Genomic DNA, 20,762 nt, shown 5'->3' with positions numbered 1-20,762 from the left:
AAAAAAAAAACTAGCAGGAAGGAATACAACAGATTTTAAAGCCAAGTGTAAGCGTTGGTTCAACAAGCTATTTTGTTGTTCAATCGCTGCCTGATTGTGGGGTCTGCTTGCCTCTCCAACCCTCTGTTTCCTCATCTGTGAAATGGGAAAAATAATGGCACAATCTTTTAAGAGATAGCTCAAGGAATAAATGGAACAATGAATGTAATATGCGTGCCAAAAGAGGCCTCACAGCAATGGTTCATTAAATGATAATGTTGGATCAGGAAAGACCAGACAACAAATAAGGGTGTGGCTATAGAAGATGTCAAAGTGTCAGGACAGCTATCATATACCTATAATCCCAGTATTCAAGAGAATGAGGCAGGAGGATTGCTTTGAGTTGGGACAACCTCCACTGAGTAATACCAGATCAGGGCATCCAAGAGCCCATTGTTTCTGTGCTTCTGTCTGTTTTCAACCATGTCAACACACAGAATCAGTTTCTACCGTAGGAACGCTCCAACAGAAATTTCATCTCCAGCCAAGGGAAAAGACAGGTTTATATTATACACAAAGGAAAGCAGTAAAGGACTTATCTTTAAGAAGCTTTCAAATTGTGCGGGTATCAGACTGCCCTGTAGTTTATCTAAAATGCTTGTGTCCTGAGTCAGCAGGCCTGTGTACAGCACAGGGACAACTTAGCGCAGATGGTCCAAGCCCTGTTTTGGAGCCACTGTGCTAACAAACCCCGGCTGCATTCTTAAACACACACAGGTGACTCACATTTTCTGTCTTCAGCAATGACCTACTCCTCCTTGAAATGTCCCAGAGAAATGACAGCTTCGTTAAATCTGACTTCATCAGGCTTAAGTTTGGAGCCTAAGTCCGGCCCGGACAACAGCAGCACACGCGGGATATAAGGCCGATGGGTTTTGGTGTGTGTGCTTGTTATTCAATGTGCTGACAGAATGTTCAGAATTTGAAACCAGAAGTTGAAAGGGTGATACCAAAGTGGGTTTAAACCTCATGCTGCAATCAAGAAAATAGAGCAAAGTGACATTACCGTGCCAAGGGCAAGACGGAGCTGGAGGTCAGGTACAGTCAGGGACATGGAGCATGACTATGAACATGCTCTGATGCTTGCGAGGGCAGGGTGCTCCCAGCGACAGGCATTTAGAAACTCTGTGTACACATTTCCGAGAAATGTGAACACAAAATGCATCTTGCCATCATCCCTTAGGAAAACAAGGTGAGTCACACTGTGTAAAACCCAGATTATTTCATAATACAGAAAACAATGCCATCTCATTATGAGCTTTCTAAAGTCAGGTCCCCTGGCTGCACCCCATCACTATGTTTGTAATTGTGGTACTGACTTTAGCACATTACCCTGAAATCAAAACCACCCCCTAACATATTGATTCTATTGGAAAACCACACCCCGAACAACAAGGTGACTTTCTGAAGAAGGCTTGGCCTTCAGTGTGTGGGTTTCTGTGCTGACTGACTTGATTTTCCTTTTTATCCCCTCCACTCATGGAACATGCCTTCAGCTGATAAACGCTGTCCTGTTACTGCACTGTTGTCTGTTCTTTTATTCTTGTGCAAAGTGTGAGAAACACACCCCCAGTGTGAGAAACACACCCACCAATGTGCCATCCTTCGGAGCACTCCCAGATGTCCGGTGCCTGACTATTACGGTGTCTTATTTATCCCTGTTCTTTCAGGGTAAGCAGAAGGGAAGGAAAAACAACCTCCCTGAGATTTCACAAGATCTCCTGATAGGCCCAAGGATACCTCAAATTCCCCATTCCTGGGCAAGCCTGGTGCTTCCAGAAGCACTGAGGCTGTAGCCTACCCACAGGAATCAGGAGTTCCTTCCTCCCTAAGCTGAGCCCTGTGGCTTTGGAATTACAAACTTGGATAAGAAAGAAGGTAAAAGGAAAAGCAGGGGAAAGAGGTTAATGTCTCCCAGTGTCCTCTAAGCAAATGGAAAAGAGAGCTGGTCCAGCATGCTCACTGTTGCTGAGGATGCAGGCACAGCATTGCATCACTCAACTTCCTTCTGTATCTGGATAGAACAGTGGTTCTCAACCTTCCTAATGCTGTGACCCTTTACTGCAGTTCCTCACGCTGTGAGGCATGACTTTGTTGCTACTTCATAACTGTACCTATGCTGCTGTTGGACTCCCCCACCCCCCCCCGCCCACCCCACCCCCCACCCCCCACCCCCCACAATGGGGTTGTGACCATGGATTGAGAAGCATTGGGACAGAATGTCAGAGCCTACAGATCATGCTGGATGTAAAAAATGGCAGCCGCTGGGCTGGAAAGATGGCTCAACCATTAAAGGCTAGGCTCACAAACCAAAAAATTACCGCTGAGCCTTCTTTGCTAGACAAAGCCAGTAAGGTGTTACATCTGCTAATTGAGCTTGTACAATCCAGGCCCTTGCCTTCTGGGTCCTTACGAAACACATGTCACTCCTCATGTTTCCTATGTGCGGATTCACTCAGTTTCTTCAACAACCCTATAAAGCAGGTGCTGGTGTTATCTTTGTCCAACAGGTGGGGAAACTGAGGCAGGAAAGCAACTACATTGCTAGGTCTTGCAATAACTAATCCCAGAACTGCTTACCTGAGGAACTCCAACAGCCTGATTTGCAGCCCAGGCTCTTACCCACTATACTACACTGCCTCCCACTGGCTACACAACTGTAATAAATATCTGAATCTAAAAGATGTTGTTAGCATTGTCCATTAGGACTCTCCTGCAAACTCTGTATAAAATGTAACGCTTCCCAGAAATCACATTAAAAAGTCAAAAAAGATAGGTGAAGTTAGTTTTCTTTACCATTATATCTAAAACAGTCTCATTTCAACATGACATCAACATAAAGATCATTAAGGTTTTACATTTTTCATGCTTAGGCTATGAGATAACTGTTTAATACTTATAGCACAACCTGATTCAGATGTCACATTTCCAGTGCCCAACAGCCACATATGGTACAGCTACCGGCTTAGCCAGAGCAAGAATTCTGCATTAAAGAGACAATAGTACACACACAGGACTAGAGCTAACCCTCTACTCCCACTAGGTTGCTAACTTCAGTCTAAGCACTGGAGGAATATCATGGAGGGCATGGGAAGAGAGGTCTAAAATCTGTGCTGTGATACCTGCCTCTGAACTTGAGCTAAAATCTTTTCTTGAGAAATTCACAGTATCCGAGGGCCCTACATCCTTAAAGAGACTGTTTCTCCCAAGCCATGCCTTTTCCTCTGTGAGTCCCTACTTGAGCATCCTCCTGATTCACATCCTAGCAAGCTGTGCTCCTGCCCAGACATCTCTTAACCATTATATACTGCTTGTCTCTTCATAATATCCTTACATGGTTTTCCAACCCAAGAAGTGGTATGAGACCAGGCATTGTGCTGCTAGGGGCTATTCAGATTCAGGTCTGAAAAGCTCATGATCAGGCCTTGGTGTTCAACTCTCCGTTATTAGCTATCTAAGAGTGACATTATGGAGAATAGCCTGGTTCATTTCTCCCCCAGATATGGTTGGGTGTAAAGAGAAGCTTTTTCCTTTGAGAGGAGCCTTCCCGCCAGCCTGGTTCTAGAGCTGCATCAGTCCCAAATAAACACACAGGAGGCTATATTAATTATGAAGCTGTTGGCCTTGCTTGTTTCTTACTGGCTAGCTCTGACTTAAGTTCCGGGCTTCCCACCCCATGGCGTTACATGTTGACTCTCCTTGTGTTTCTCCTACCCAGAGTCCTTCTGGACTCCTAGTCCCTCCTATCTAGATTCCCTATTGGCCAGACAGTGCTTTATTGACAAATGCACAGGACTTCCCCAACAGTTGGGTATTGTCTCACTTCTTGTGGAGGGATGCAGATATTTAATTGTCATTTGATGTGGAATTTCTTCCCAGGAAAGCAAGAGAAGGTCTTAATCATGATGTTCCATTAAGAGATCTATCATCTTGCTGGCACATGGCAAGAGTGATCAGTCATCTTACTGGCAATGGAAGAAGGTGCAGTATAATTGCAAAATTGCATTAATACTGTCAATAGAGCCCAAATAACATTTCATGGAATCTTCAAGTTGAGAATATCTGATTCCCTACACTTCCCTGGCCGTGAGAGAGACTTAGGTACCTTTAATAATATATAACCTGTAGTATTATCCAAGATCCACCGAAATGATATCTTGGGGAGGGGTCTAGAAGGCAAGACCACCTCAGCATGGCACAGGGAAATCGAGGGAGCGCTGTGCTTCACTTTACAGATAAGGTCAAGGGACTCAGTGATGGAATCCACACAACTACTACACATCAGATGAAAACTGAACCTGCCCTCTTCTGATGTAGGAACAGTCAGGAGATCAGAGCATTGGATAAAACAGAAAGCTACCATTGTCTTCTGCTTTTACAGGGGGGAAGGGGAAGGAGGCTGAAGTACAGGGCAATCTTTTTCCATTCTGGAGATGGAACCTGAACCCTTGCACATGCTAAGCAAGTATTCTACACTCCCAGCCCTTGGTTTGGGAGACACGGTCTCACTGTGGAGCTCAAGTTGGCCTTCAGCATGTTCTGTATCTGCCTGCTGAGTTCTGGGATCACAGGCATGAGTAACCAGGCTGGATTGGCTGGATTAATACTTTTTTATATAATCCTGAGACTATTCATGACTCAAGGAAATCCTTGACAAAATTAATTGTCACTCTGTTGTATTTAAATTTTAAAGTCAACTGTCTGACCAAGTCATCTCTGAATATCTGCAGGAGATTGGGTCCAGATCCTCCTGTGCCAAAGATACTAAAACCTGTGAATACTGAAGGCCTTTATAGTTGCATAGAATTTACACACATCTTCCTGTACACCTGAAATCACTTATAAGTTACTTACAAAAAGTGATGTTGGTCATTTTGAGATGTAACCCAATTGGTAGAGTGCTTGACTAGCACATATTATGCCCTGTGTGTCAATCCCCAACACTGTATAAAACCAGGTATAATATAAAACACCTGTAATCTTAGCACTGGGGAGGTAAAGGCTTTAAGGTGTTCAAGGTCATCTTTGGCTGTAGAGTTTGAGGCTAGCCTGGAATGCATGAGATGAAAGAAGGAAAGAAGGACGGAAGGAAGGAAGGAAGAAAGGAGGGAGAGAGGAAAGAAGGTAGGAAGGAAGGAGGGAGGGAGGAAGGAAGGAAGGAGATGAAACTCAATACAATGTGGTTGCTATGTAAATATATAGTATACTTGCCATTTAGAGAACAACAGCAAAGACTGGGCATGCTCAATAAAGAAATAATTTCAATCCACAGTTTGTTAAATCTGTGCATGAAAAACCAGGGATATAGAAGGCTGGTTATAAATTAATGTTTGAATTGTTTTGGATCTTTTATTCCACTGAGAATAAATACAAAACAAGTAGCTCAAGTTTAGAAAAAAAATTCAACAGGACAAGAAGGTATCGGCATTTCTCCTCTCCTGTAGAAAACATGTGACTAGAAAACCCAATGAGAAAGGTCTTTCCATTCCATGAGATGGGGATGTAGCTTAGAAGAAGAATTGTACAATATGTTCAGTGCTCTGGCTCAGTCCCTACATTGAAGTCGGGGGTGGGGAAGCTTTCTTAACAATGAAACACTAATTGTCTCAGCTTCTAAAGATGATTTCATCTGCTCCTACAGACTGTCCCAAACCTCCAAACATCCCGATGATTATGTTGGGAGTGACACTGGCTATCCTGCTCATTGGAGTCGTCCTGCTGTGCATTTGGAAGCTGCTGGTATCATTTCATGATCGGAAAGAAGTTGCTAAATTTGAAGCAGAACGATCAAAGGCCAAGTGGCAAACGGTATGTGAACTCTGGAGACCTGATGGAAATGATCAGGGACTCAGTCATCCCCTGTAGAAAATAAGAGTTCAGATAATCACTCTCCATGTAGCCCCAACAGCTTTCATTTCTATCTTGCTTAGAGAGCAGAAAAACCCATTGTCTGGTGCCAGGTTGTCCTCATGACACCCGGGGTCTTAGTGTAGTGGCCATGTAATATCTGGAGAGCTCATGAAACTCCTGCTACAGTGACTTAGGGCTGTTGTGGAAGCAACCTCATTAATAAAGCATAGGTTCTATATCTAAACGTTTCTGTAAATCGTATTCTAGCTAATGGGATAATGTTCATGGAGAGTATGACAGCTCATGCCAATTTCCATGGAAATACTTGTTGCTGAAATAATGGGTGGCAAAGCAACATTGACAAGCCTCTTTAAATACCATGCATTTTTTCCTGAATAACATAAAATTTAAGCAGCCACATGAAATAAACCTTTAAATATATGTATCCAATGATATGATTTAAATGTCTTCTCAGTAGGCAAACAGAAAACAGGACTACAATTTTCAGGAAAGATAATTACATTTCCAGAGACCCCTAGAAACAATTTCATGGTTTTAATTTCATCTCTCAATCTCTAATGGTGTGTCTAGCTATCTAATAGCAATTATCTTACACCACTGATTCCAAAAACAACAAACTCACTGGAGAAAACACAGGCAAACACAATGTGCCTTCGGGTTCATCTGCCTAAATAAATTGATGTTAACACTATTTTCTCTAAGCCTATAGCAACATCTTCAGTTCTGAAAGCAAATGGAATTTTCTATTTTTGATAATGAATGTTTATATTTAGGGGAATGATTTCAAACTAATCATAATGTACATCACAGGAAAAAGGCTAATAAAAATTTAATCTATCTTATCTTTTGAGCAAAAATGCTTTAGTTATAATAAACAATGCCATCTACAGACTTGAAAGAGTCTTGATTTGGGAGTCCAGCCCTAAGATTATATTTTTAAGACACCTGGAAAAGGCTGATACACTCTGGACACTAGAATGATAGCAAGAATGTATGTTGAATGTGATCAAATTTAACCAAGGCATGGTGACATACTGCATGCATAATCTGTAGTTTTTAGAGAGGCAAGCTAAAGTATGTAGGAGTGAAAAGAAATGAAGACAGGTGTTGGGTTTTAAATAATTCAGACAAAAGTTCAGGCTCCCCAAAGTTTTGGTACAGGTAGAGTTGAGCCCCAATCATTAGTTCTAAGAACAGTCTTTGCTCAAAGCCTCTGGAAATAACAAACCAGTATTGTGATTCTACAAGCAAACACTTGACTATTTTGTGATGCATGTCTACTAACTAGCATATTTTAATGTTCTCAGATGCAGGCATGAGTGCTGACAAATGATTAATATCTTTAGAATAACATTTTAATTAACAGTTAATTTCCCCCAAAACATGAATTGTTCTCCCTCAGGAAACTAAACATGACTGAAATTCAAATGCCAAAATTTAGCTGTTTCTTCATCTAAAATGGGACAAAACCACACATTAAATAGATAAAAGCATAAATGGAAAATATTATTCCCCTGTTAAATTGACTTTCTTTGAATAACAAATGTTTGATGTTCCTGGCTAAACGATGACCAGGTAGTAATTATTCATTTGCATGCAAAAGAGGTTCAACTCAATATTCAGTCCAAATTTTACTAACACATCCTCCTCCTGGGACAAATGTATGCTTGGCGCATACATTTAAAGGTCTTCAATTTAATTCACTTTTTAATCTAAAACCTATTTCTTCTCAAGGGGTGAACTTAACTGATCTTTATAACCCAGGGACAGAAGAAACAGTGAGGTCACCTGACCCATCTGGTCCCCCAGACTCTTAAGGGAACAGAGTTAAATACAAATCTTTGCTCTAACCTCATGAAATATTTTGTAAGGACTATAAAGAAAGGTTACCTTTTATTACAAAAAAACTCAGCATTTTTCTTCTGAAAATACAAATGGATGATATTAAAATTCATCTTTGATTAAAAATTTTTTCTCTTGGATGACAAGTCATTAACTTGTAGGAAAAAAAATACATTTAGCCTGACATTTCTTGGAGCCACTGATTGATTTTTGTTCTGTGTTAAGCAAATTGGACCTGCAGTTGGCAGTTAGGTGATCATTAAGGAAGCTTTGGGTTATGATGGAGCTTTCTGGCTACCGCTTTGGTTAAAGCCTGAAAAATATGCCACTAGCTTTCCAGAATCCAGGCTTAGGTCAGGGCCCCATTATTCCAGGGAAATTGTACCTGGTCTCCTTACTTACTTAGAAAGAACTGGCCTTGTCTAAATGCGGACACGCACCTACTCTAGATCAGGCCTGAGTCTCAACTGGACATCCCACAAAGGGAGGTCAATAATGAATATGGCACTGGCCATTTCCATGCCTCCTTACAAAACCCAGCTCTAGCATGCGCTCTTGAACTCTGATCACCATCTGAGGTCAAGACACACCTCCTTCCACACCTCAGAAGCCGTGTGAACTTCTTCAGTTTACATATCTTCCTCACCTTCCTACTACGGTGGAATCTAAGTCCGTTGACCCCACACAAGGGGCCCCTGAACTATTCCAGACTTGAGTAAATGAAGTAGTTTTAAAAGAAATGAAAACTGCACAAAAGTGAACGATTAACTATGTACAAAATGGCATTGTGTTGCCCTGTCTCTGGAAACTTGAGTCATCCCCTTTAGAGTACTATCAAATCTATTTTGTGGCATTGCAGAGATGGCTCAGTGGGTAAAGCCTGCAAGCAAGCAGACCCGAGTTCATATTCCCAACACCCATGTAAAAGCCAGACCCAGTAACTCAAATCTGAAACCCTAGCTCTGGAGGAACTAGAAACAGGCAGATGCCGGGTCTCACTGGCCAGTCAATCTAGCCAAATTGGTGAACTCCACAGCACCTCGAGACTAATTCAAGTGTGTGTGGGGGTGGGGGGTAGGACAAGACACACAGCATTGACCTCTTGCCTCCTATATACATGCCACACACATACCACATGTATAGCACGCACACACACACACAGACACATACACACACACACTCACAAATTCTATTTCATGTGGGAAATATGAGCATTTTAATATGACTGACAGATATGGGGTGGGACCTACAAACAAGTACCCAGTCCTACAAAGACGTAACACGGCCTAGATCACAGCCAACTTGTTTGTCCTATTCCCTATCTGCCCCCCTCTTCAGCCCAGACTTCAGACATCAGCCCCATGTTTTTCCAATCTTGTCTCTTCAATCGACTGCTTTATCAAGTAATTTCTAGTCCTTAAACTTCGTAAAACGTCTTCTGAGACGTACCTGAGACTGCTTAAGTTAGTCTTACTCAAGCTCTTAATGCTTATGGCAAGGCTGATCTCAGGAATAGAGACAACACAGCAACCTAGCTTTGACCCACTATGGACTCTAGCCAAAGAACTACTTTTACCTACCCTCGGTGCCGAGATGGCATCGGTCTCTGAAGTCATGACCAAAGGAACATGTCACTTGGTCAAAGGTTTTGACACTGTCTCCAAGCAGTACAGAAGCAGCTACGGGGGTGGTTCTCACTCAGAGCTTGTGCTACTGTGAATCCAAGAGCAAGGGAGGTGAGGTCAGGAGATGTTTTTGTTTCCCTCAGCTCTTCTGATAACAAAAACAATTTTGTTTTGTCAAGTTGTAGATAAAATTCCTTCCCCTGGGAAGTTGTAAACTATATCTACTCTTCCTCCTAAAATCCCGTGATAAAGCAGGCACAATTCCATCAGTGTTTATTCTGGAGGACCACTGAGTGTATTGGGCTTATTCACAGGGTGTAGGAGGGGGCTGACCGTAACTTTGTGGGTGTTCCTTCCACAAACAGCCCTGGAGATTCCTAGTCAGCCAGTCTAGCCAAGTCAATGAGCTCCTAGTTAAGCGAGAGACTCTGTTTCAAAGCATAAGGCAGAGAGCCAGGGAAAATAGCTTTGAGGGTAACAGAGCTTGTGACCAAGCCTGATAAACTCAATTAGATTCTCAGCACCCAGGTGATGGAAGGTGAGAACTTGCCTCCAAGGTACCCTCTGACTGTCACAGGTGCACTGGCACACGAATGCCCCTCTGCTAAGTAATTAAGTACAATAAAATAAAGAATAGCAATTTTAGAAGTGTAGTTACGCGTGCACCACACAAAAAGTGAAATAAAGATGAATAAAACGTATCGAAATTATGCAAATAGGTTCCAAGATTTGAGCCTGACTCTCGTTTGAACTACAGTGCAAACCTTTAAGGATATTAAAGTGGTATAATAACAAAATGTATCTCTTTTTCTTTGCACCTTTTTCCTCCACCCTTTAGGGAACCAATCCGCTGTACAGAGGTTCCACCAGTACATTTAAGAATGTGACCTACAAACACAGGGAAAAGCACAAGGCGGGCCTTCCCACAGATGGGTAGGCAGACCTACTCGGGCCAGAGAAAGTCAGCCTCACTAGTGTTAAAGGTTAATGCACTGTTTGATTTGTCTTTCTTTGTTGCTTCAAAAGCAGGTTGACTTAAGATAATAATAGGTCATTGGAGATCAGTCATTCTCAGCATGAAGGTGAGACCCTTTTGGCAGGTTCAAAATAATCAAGAGAAGAATATCCTAAGCGAAGAGGTGAACTCAAGATGGCTTGAAGAGTATGAACTCTGTTGCATTGATGCTTCAAAAAAAATCATCAAAATGATTCATGGGGACTTGATTTGTATTTGAAAAATGTTCTGAATTAGAATGTCATTTGCTTCCTGAACCCAGCTACCTAAAGTCTTTCAGCAAAGTTGTGGAGTCCTTATGCTTCTATTAGGTACATACACTGGCTGCTTTTTCTAAACTTACAGAAAATTTCCCATTACCTAAAGAATTGTTCATTTGCTTGTTTGTTTGTTTGTTTGTTTGTTTGGGTTTTTTGTTTTTTTGAGACAGGGTCTCTCTAAAAAGTCCTGGCTGTTCTGGAACTGACCAGGCTGGCCTTGAACTCACAAAAATATGTCTGCCTCTGCCTCCTGAGTGCTGAGATTAAAGGCACGCCACACTATGCTAGGCATTTTTTTTTTAAGTATGGGATGTGAGGTTCTGGTTTCCCATCAGCAGAAAGAATACAGTTCTTCCAGTCATATCCCAAGTAAAAGGCTGAAAACTAAATGTTAGTAATTGCCTTAGATTGTATACTTACAAGTCGTGTACACAAACAAGTGTTTTGTTTTACAGATGAGGAAGAAGTAACATAAACTATGTTGCTAGTAAAACAGAAGATGTGGGTCTTACATGCTCAGTTTCCCCCTTGTCCCCAAGTTTTCCCCCTATTCTCCCTTATTTCCTAATTATTTCACCCAGTTTCACAGTCTTCAAACTCTTCACTTGTCATATGTAAGTGTCCAGCTAAAAATAACATTAAGTTGTTACCTTATCAAAAAGTTTTTCAGGAATATAAACAGAACCTGGGGTAATAGAATAAAAGGTCACATGGCTTTACATCAAGTGTGTCAAGACTGCAGGAGTCCCTCATGCAGGACATTGCTATCCCATGTGCACCACCCAGCATTCGCAACCCGGGTTCATGGGGTGGATGTCGCCCACTTGCTCTAGCAAGTAAAACAACGTACAAACTCTACACCGGCAATCAGCAATCCGGTAGAGATTGGAGAGACCACCTCTGGAGAATTCCATTTCTCATGATTACTGCTGCATTACGAAGCACTTTGCTCTCACTGAATCTCCACAGAGAAGCTGAGAGGATTGGCAGAAGAGCTGGGGACAGGCTCTGCATCTTCTAACTCCACGCCCTTTGCTCTCTCTACTGCATGTGACTCTTCTGTCAGTAAAATGATAGAAGGATTGTGCTAGTTACGGTATAACTATCTTAGTTTGAAAGTGTGCTGACCACGAAGCAAATGGCACTTAGGTCCCTGGAGTGTGGGCCAGTTGCTGTATTTTTGTGCAGCGTGTGTGGCTTTGACTGAACAGTACTGTGAAGCCGTTCACTGGGTGAACAGCTTCATATTAATGGAGGCTTCATGACTGTCTGCTGAATTGTCACTTAGACTCAAAGCTCCCTCACTCCGCCCAGATACGTCTGTGTACGTTTTGATTGTCTGGAGTCTTTTCTGGTTTTGAAATAACTCAGGTAAATCGGTCAGTTAGGGAGTACTTGGCTAAACTTAAAAGGGAAATCCTAATGAATCTCCTTGGATCCCTGAATGGTCCGAGATCCTGGAGTCTGGAGCAACCTGCAGATACACTCCCAGTAATATGGCAGCACTGCCACCATGCACACTGTTTGTGCTGTTTTTGTGTTATATAGAAAATAGAAGTCTCTTTCATGTGTGTATTAGGAAGAATTTGTTCTTTCTCTAAATACTGTTTTGACCCAAGGCAGGACCTTGAAAAGGCCAAAACATTAACAGTGGGGCTTCTGTTCGCTGAAGTGCTTTGTTACATGATGATGAGATGGTTGTTTTTCAAGTGGTTTTATTGTATTTTGCATTGGCAAAAAATAAACATAATTTAAACAATGAACCTTGGTTGGATGATAATGCCTTTTATTTACTTAATACCAAACCCTCTTCTTACATGTCTGAATCTTTCTGTGAGTTATTTTACTTGCTTTGGTGATTTTAGTCAAGGACCAAGGAGAAGAACAGAGCATTATGCCACGGTTGGTAAAATCCAGTTCTTAAGGATTGGTGTTATGGGCTTAAATATTTCCTCTGAATACTATCCCCAAAAGACTACATATTAACCCCTAGAATCTTAAAGCCTGACTATACAAGTACAGATAGGGTCTGTAAAGAGGCAACTAAGTTTAAGTGGGCTATAGTGTAGGGTCCTAATCCAACATGACTTATGTCCATTATAAGAAGAGGGGAGAGGACAAAAATGCTCACCAAAGGCACAGTGAGAAGATTGTCATCCATAAACCAAGGACAAGGGCCTTGATGTTTACTCAGGGTCCTTTGTGTATATATATACACCTAGAAATGATGTGTAAGGGTCAAACAGCAGTTCCATCTTCAATTTTTTTGAGGAATACCCATATTACTTCTATTCTGCTGTACAAACTTACATTCCCTCCAACATTTGCTCCCTCTCTCCCAGATTCATACCAGCTTTTTCTGTTATTTTTTTCTTTATGATAATTTATGACTATGGTTACATAAAATCTTAATGTAGTCTTAATTTGCATTTCCATGGTAGCTAGAGATACTGAACATTTTTATATATTTATTGGTCATTTATATATAACCTTTTTTTTGGAATTGTCTGTTTGCCTCATTAGCCCATTTATTGGTTTAGTTGATTACAGTGGTGGTGGTGGTGGTGGTTGTGGTAGTTGTGGTGTGTGTGTGTATTTCTCATGAGCTTTCCCTCAACCATATTAACATGTCTATTGGTGTCATCCTTGTTCAGGCCTTGTTAAGGAAGTCATATTGAGACTTTATAGGTGTAGCTTCTGACATTTCTAGGAGACACAGTCTCACAGCAAACTCTGTTCCTCTGGCTCTTACAATCTTTCTGCCTCCTCTTTTGTAATGATCCCCGAACCTTAGGTGCAGTAGTTGAATCAGTTGGGACCAGGCTCTACAACTCTGCATTTTGATTGGTTGTGATTTTCTATAATGGCCTCCATCTGTTAAAAAGAGAAGTTTCCTTGATGAGGGGTAAAGACTATGCTCATCTTTTCGTATAATGATAAATATTTAGAATACAATTGGGGCTTGTGCTGGTTTATTAATGTGGAATTAGCAGGTTCTTCTCCAAGATCCATGACTTCACTAGCTCTGGGTATTTGGCTAGGTTTCCAGTACCAGGTATGATGTCCTTCTTGTTGAGAGGGTCTTAAGTCCAATTAGAGAGTTGTTGGTTACCAGCAATGTATGTGTACCACTATTGTACTCTCAGAATTAACACGTAATGTTTTAGTTCATATCGAGGTAGAACTGTTAGTTCCTTCCCTCTTTGGGGAGCTGTCATGGTGCCTTCTGGTACCATGAAAGCTGGTCTTCAAGGAGCGGGCTTTCAGGTCAGTTCTTGCTTAAAAGCCTCTCGTCCCTGTGTCTGAAGTTCATGATGCCTTCTTCAATAGGGGTTTATCTTTGACCTCTGAGAAGCTGTTTCTTGAAGACTAAAGCCCCAAATTCTAGAAATCCAATAACCTGCTATTATTTTAGATAGACCTTATTGTGGTGGTATATTGTTTACGATTTAATAAAACCACTGGGGATCAAAATGCAAAGCTAGCCTCAGTCATAGTGATTCACACTGTTCCCAGCAGCCATACTAGCTAGCCATACAGGCCAGGTGGTGGTGGCACACACCTTTAGTCCCAGGATTTGAGAGGTACAAAGGAAGAAACAAAGGGTCTCATGTGAGAATCAGTCTCCAGCCACGTTGAGGAGAACATAGCAGTCTGAGATTGAAGTCCAGGACTTGGTGGAGAGCAGTGCAGTCAGGATTGCACTCTGAGGATCCATGGAGACAGAATCACCCATTTTGGTCTGGGATGATGTAAGAGCTAGTAGCCAGCTTCTTTGCTTCTCTGATCTTCAGCTTGAACCCCAATATCTGTATTTATGTCTTATAGTTCCTTTAACTATCCCTGGCACACAGCAAATTAATTCAATAAATATTTACTTATGTATAGTATATATCCAACATTCTCCCTATGGCAATGGATGTATTGTGAGCACTGAACAAAACAATCTCTATTCTTCCCAATGTGGGAGACGATAATATACAAGTAAGTATGCAATGTTGGGATGGTAGACAAATTACTGCTTATCTCGCACGGCTCCACCTGCCTCCCGGGTCTGAGCTGGAGTAGTCGTAGCAGTAACTGACACAGTCCTCTTGGAAGTAAAACCAAGCTGCAGCAGTTCCTAGAGTATGTTCAGAGTGGCTTTGCCAGTCACTGTACTAATGGACCATATGACACAACAGAACAATGCAGGAGTTAGCTAGCACCCAAAGGAAGTACGCAGACAACCAAGAAGTAGAGATGGGAAGGAATCAGAAGACACATTGGAGCTGAGCCACCAGCAGCAGTTTCTGGGGAGAAGGTCACCAGCATCCTACAGCAGCATCGTGTGTTCACCATCTCTTACCCCCTCCCCCATCCACACTTCTGTTTTTCCCTGGGATAGCACCTCCAACTAGAGCAGTAGCACAGAACTCTGTTTGCTTCCAGCCTTTGTCTTATGGAGAGCCTGAACTGCAATAACCCAGCCGCACGGGGAGCTATGCAGGACATAAAGCCGTATCGTGATGTGTGAGGAGGCACAGCTCACATTTTTTGAGCTGGGGCCTGTATAAGAAGACAGTGCAAGGACCGCAGGAGTCAACCCTGTCATACTTAAGAAAGAACAAGGTGAACTGGGGGAGAAAGGGAAGCAACTATGTACTAAACATGGAACCAAACTATTTGGACTGTTAACACAAAAACACTGTCTTACGGACGTGGAGCTTTAAGTTCCTAAGCTTTGCAATTCTTCCCAGTGCGGTTGCTCAGTGATCTCACTCACAGGAACACAGTTCAAGTCAGTTGCCAGCTAGGTTCCTAGAAGACAGCCCACTGTTTTAATGCAGACACGACACATACCACATAAGGGGGCCTGATCCCTACTCACTGTCAAAGGTTACATTACAGCCTCAAAATAAGGCTAAGTAGTCACATTTCTCTCTTTTACTTCTAAAGAAGAAACTGTTGTGGTTTGTCTGGGTTTTGTCATCGTTTTAATGCTGGGGAAGGATGGTCATGGCAACTTTGAGGGGTTCTTTGTTATAAAGGACCTAGGTAATAAGGAAATCAAATCTTCAAAAGAAGAAGGCAATCCTAGGTCAGTATAAGCTGTAAGCAACTGGTTTGGCAGGGTTTGGAGAAGTGTGGAAAATTTAAGGAAAGGAGAGAAAAACCCTATGCAGGGGTAATGCTGAGAATGAGGCCGCAGAGGTGGTTGGCTGCTTACTGTAGGTTTTTGTTTTTTAACTTTGCTGTTTGGAGGCCACCACCCAAATCCAAAGTTGGAGTTGCCTCTAAGCTTCTGTCTTTCTCTATTCTATATACCTTTCTTTACTTCCTACTCCATAGCTTGCTGTGTAGCTGGCACCTGATGTCTTCTCTCCTCCTCCTCAGTCTTCCCAGATCTCTCCTCCTATTTGTTATCTCTGCCTGCCAGCCCCACCTATACTTTCTCCTGCCCAACTATTGGTGGCTCAGCTCTTTATTAGACCAATTGGGTGTTTTAGACAGGCAAGTAAGTAACACAGCTTCACTTAAGCAATGCAACATTAAAGAATGCAACACATCTTTACACAAGTAAGCAATGATTCCACAGCATAAATGAATATAACACATGTCAAATTAATATTCTACAACAACTTATTTCAATATACTCACCATTTTGAGACACTTACCCCCCGAGTATCCCAGCCAGCAGGTCTAGCTCTATGGTAAGAGCAAGAAGGCCAGTTACACAGGGATTTCAATCCCCATGATGACTTTCATTTTCCCTTCAACACCAGAAATAAGCATGACCTGAAACACTCCTGTGAAACAGCCCCCAGAAGTAACATGTCTGACCCAAATAACCTCCCCAAATAACTGAAAGTCCTCTGATTTCTATTTTTTCTTCATCTCTTAATTGCCCATTTCTTCTAGAACATTGTACAGGCTCATGGTATTACAGAAGCAATCCCACTACCAGCACTGTTTAACTACTATTGAAAGTTGACCTTCAAAGTCTTCAGTTAAATGTTGATTCAGGCTGGTGTTATACCTCAGTTGTAAAATACTTGTCTTGTATGGGCAAGGTCCTGGGTTCACTCCCCAAAAATCCCCCTCCTCCCCAAAATTTTGATGATTGATATTATTCGCTACCATTCTTATAAATCTAAATAGGAAAACACACCATTTCTCTAAAGGAGAAATGGGAACTGAACAAAGTGTGGTGAGTATAAGTAATTTTGTTAGAATTTGTTACTCTGCATCAGACTCAAGACAACACAACTCAACAGCAAGAAAATATGTTTGAGGCTTGACCATGGCCATGGCTCCCTTGACAAGGCTGTTGGACTAAGAAGTTCTGACACTAAGTGAGAGACTCTGTATAAGGCTACTACTGGAAGAATATTGGTGGTTGAGTGGACCCACACATTGAACAAACACATTGATTCCTTTGTGTTGCAGGCTACAGGGAGCTGGATGCTGCCCTCTGTCCTGGCGATCTGCCATGCAAAATCACCCTGCATGGAGAAAAGTCTGAGGAACCTGATCTTCCATTCTCTCCCATTCTGTTGCACAGTTGGCAAAGAACTGTAACTCAGAAACTTTCCATCCCATGAGCTCACCCATAGCTATGCTCTTGGTGACCTGTCAATCAGAGAACACAGATCTGGACACTTCATGTTCTTTTGGTGTCATCGATGACTACAAGGTTTAAAAAGTCCAGCAGGGGATCTTGTTACATTTGAAATGTGATCTGATGTTTGTAATTTCCAGAATGAGTTTTGTGAAGGAATTTACTGATCAGATTATACTTATTAGATTGAGCCTAAATGTATTGACATTTGTGGTTTGTGTACCAGTTAATTGTATTCCAGGCCAGTAGCTACAGGTACTATTATGAAACCCCACTGTTTGTCAATAACTAACTAGCTGAAATGTTCACTTCTTCTATCTGGTTGGCTTCACTCTGTCAAGTATAATGAAGTGTGTATACAGAAATACACATGTGTTTCCTTTTCATTTTAATATACATATCTTATCAGCATTAAACAGCTTGTGTGGTTAATAAAAGTAGAGAACACCTGCTGTTTTAAAGTACAGTGATTATTATATGCCAGCTCACTGAGAGCTTGCAAAGATTCTACAGGGTGCTATTACTGCTTATTTTGTATATGAGGAAACTGAGGCATCTAGAAAGGTTTGTTGAAGTGTCCAAGATGAGAAAGCCTGTCACTAGTTAAACTGGGAAGGGCAGATTTTAACCAGCAGTACATGGCTGCCACAGAGAAGAACCCAGACCAAACTAATCCCAACTGCACTACATTCCAGACAACTGAGCAGAATAAGGGGGGATGTTGGCATGAGGGAGGTACTTGGGGGCCTTAGCAGTTAAGGAAGTAGAAAAAAACACAGTTGGAAGAGTTGATCCATGTGAAACACATGGGGTTCACCGGTAAACACTGAAGACAGTCTCCTGCCTGCTCACAGAGGCTGAGGCAAGGGCCTATCTCTGTGTCTTGTCAGAATAATAAGCTACTTTGGCTGTCTTGAGAAATCCATAGCATGCAGTCTAAAGGGAGCTAGGGATATGTCCAAAGGATATGGTATTGAGATGTTAGACAAATGCCTTAGTGTATCAGTAATGTCTTTATAAATTGATATTGAGGCCTAGCTGAAAAGACCCTCAGTGGAGCCTGGCTAGACTGGAAGAGTTTTCATTGGAGGTAAGTATTTGATATCTAGAAAACACACTTTTCAACACTGTACATACTGAATTATACATTCTAGGTAAAGACATAGTATTGATTTGTAATATAATCTGCCATCACTGGTATTATGAAAATATGATGAATCATAACATTTTTAATCTCTGAGAGGATTTCTTTTTCTCTGCTTCTGGGAAACAGAAGCTAAAAAGTTAGAGGGATTTCCCCAGAGTTACTGAGTTTCTAAATGACAAAGGTGGGACTGGAACCTGAATAGACCTGACGGCAGAGACCTCTCCAGCACCATGTTGTTCTGACATCCCTCTCTCTGTCTCTGTCTGTCTGTCTGTCTGTCTGTCTGTCTCTCTCTCTCTCTCTCTCTCTCACACACACACACACACACACACACTCATACACACACGTATGATTACACTCACATACACTCATAATAAACACACACATATGACTACACTCACATACATGCATACACACACACACACACACACACACACACACACACACACACACCTCCTTGCTTTGTCCCTTCTGTGCGTGAGGAAGGTGTCACCTTAAGCTGCTGTGTGGGGCTTGTCTCAGTAACTCTTCCAGGTGCAGTAATGGATTCACAGTGCTCCATGTAGACCTAGCCATAGATTTTAATGAAACCCAGCTATGAAATAAAGGCCTTTTCAGGGAATTGTTCTCCGGCCAACCGTGTTAAGGAAACGGGGTGGGGGAGGGTCCTGCCCGGCTCTTGGTCTATAACCCTGCCTTTCACTCCAAACCACACAAGGACAGGGCGTTCACTATGCACATACCTGTCAAGTTTTCCTTCAATACCCTAAGTCCCAGAGGGAGCCTTAGATCGTTTTGGAGGCAGAAGTTTTATATGGTATATAGGTTACTCTCTGGTGCTGTGATAAAACACTGTGACCAAGACAACTTCCAGGGGGGAGTCTGTTTTATCTTTGTAGTTCCAGAAAGGTCAGAGTTCATCAGGACAAGGAGGCATGTCAGCAAGAGCTGCAGCAAACAGCTTCAAACACAGGCTCGAAGCAGAGAGAGAGAACCTGATGTAGCTGGAGGCTTTTAATCTCAAAGCCCACCTCAAATTAATAGTCTTCTTGTGGCCAAGCCACATCTCTTATTTCTCCCCCAAGCAGCACCACTAACAGCGGGCCAAGTCTTCAAATACTGGAGCCTAACAGGACACTGTTCAGTCAACCACAACACATGGCAGCAGACTCTATATCCATATAGCACTCTCTGTAAATGCTGCTGTTTTATGCTCAAATAGATTCAATTGGCTACCTGAGGAGAAATCTCTGCCTACATCATTGTTTCTAAGTGCATATACTGCCACAATGAGGGCTTCCCTACTCTGCTTCAGGGGCTGGTGCCAACGGAAACATGCTCCAACATAGAGGATCCGCCTGCTTGACATGAGAAGTTGAAGGGAAGAGTTAGCAAAGTACACAATGTGCCCAAGCTAGGATGTTCTTTATTGCTGCCTGATGAGTCAGAAGGGGAGGGGAAGGCAGGGTGACATTAAACATAACCAGAAAAAAATGACAAAAGTTGCATAGTAATTTCTCTTATTTTGTCTCCCCAAAGCTACTGGAGACAGAAACAGAAATGGATCTTTGTAAGATTTTTGATTACCAGGTACTAATTTCTTTTAAAAGATCTTCTTGCTTTCCTTTCTCTGATACGTCCACAGCCATGAGTATGCTCAGGCTTCAGAAGAGGCTTGCTTGCCTCTAGTTTTCTCCGCTATGGCCAAAAGGTTTGGTTGGATCTCAGTGACACCAGTGAAATCTCAGAGGCGGCTCACCTCGGCAGATTCAGATGCTGATCGTAGATCATCTACAGGCCTGAGACTGTCCATTGCATGTCTCAATGCCAGAGAAATACCTTGTGTCCATGAAAAGGAAAGAATATGGGCATAAGAAGGTGGAGGGTATGGCCAATGCTCCAGTGCCTGTTAAGGGGCCTCAGGTAAGAAAGCTACAGGTCCTGTGTATCAAGAGCTATGGTGACTCTAAGAAATTGACCACCGTGTGGATCATATACAACCTGTACCCATAGGTGAAACAGAATGTGCTTAAAAACAAGCAGATTCTCCTAAACACATCCACACACTGAAGGCAGATAGGGATTGCAAGAAGTTCCTGATTGGCCACACCAAGCCATGAAGGGTTAAGATTAAGGAAGCACGAAAGCCCATAAGTAACCCTCCAAGCCAAGAGAGAGGAGATCATCAAGACTTCACCCAGTAAAAATAAAGCTCCCTTCTCAGGTCTGTACATGTGGCCTCAATGACAGATTATGCGAATTGGCCCTTAAAATAAAACAAGACTGGGCTGGAGGGATAGCTCAGCCATTAAAGGCTGGGCTCACAACCAAAAAAATAAAACAAGACTTAGATGAAGAGAGG

At 42.2% G+C, this 20,762-nt stretch overlaps 1 protein-coding gene across 6 annotated transcripts in view; it reads left to right on the top strand.

The window, feature by feature from the left end:
- The window catches only part of Itgb6 (integrin subunit beta 6), a 123,319-nt gene extending 110,904 nt beyond the window's left edge, over positions 1-12,415 (top strand). For all 6 annotated transcript variants that reach the window (XM_040745431.1, XM_040745432.1, XM_040745429.1 and 3 more), the window contains 2 exons: positions 5,681-5,847; positions 10,216-12,415. In XM_040745431.1, coding sequence (XP_040601365.1) covers positions 5,681-5,847; positions 10,216-10,314 — 266 coding nt within the window. In that variant the 3' untranslated portion in view covers positions 10,315-12,415. The remainder of the gene's footprint in view (positions 1-5,680; positions 5,848-10,215) is intronic.
- The last annotated feature ends 8,347 nt before the right edge of the window (positions 12,416-20,762 follow it).

The sequence above is a fragment of the Mesocricetus auratus genome, unplaced genomic scaffold (assembly GCF_017639785.1).
Source record: "Mesocricetus auratus isolate SY011 unplaced genomic scaffold, BCM_Maur_2.0 Super-Scaffold_100004, whole genome shotgun sequence".
Classification (NCBI taxonomy): domain Eukaryota; kingdom Metazoa; phylum Chordata; class Mammalia; order Rodentia; family Cricetidae; genus Mesocricetus; species Mesocricetus auratus.
Note: the sequence above shows the minus strand (reverse complement) of the source record. Positions and strands in the feature narration are given on the sequence as shown.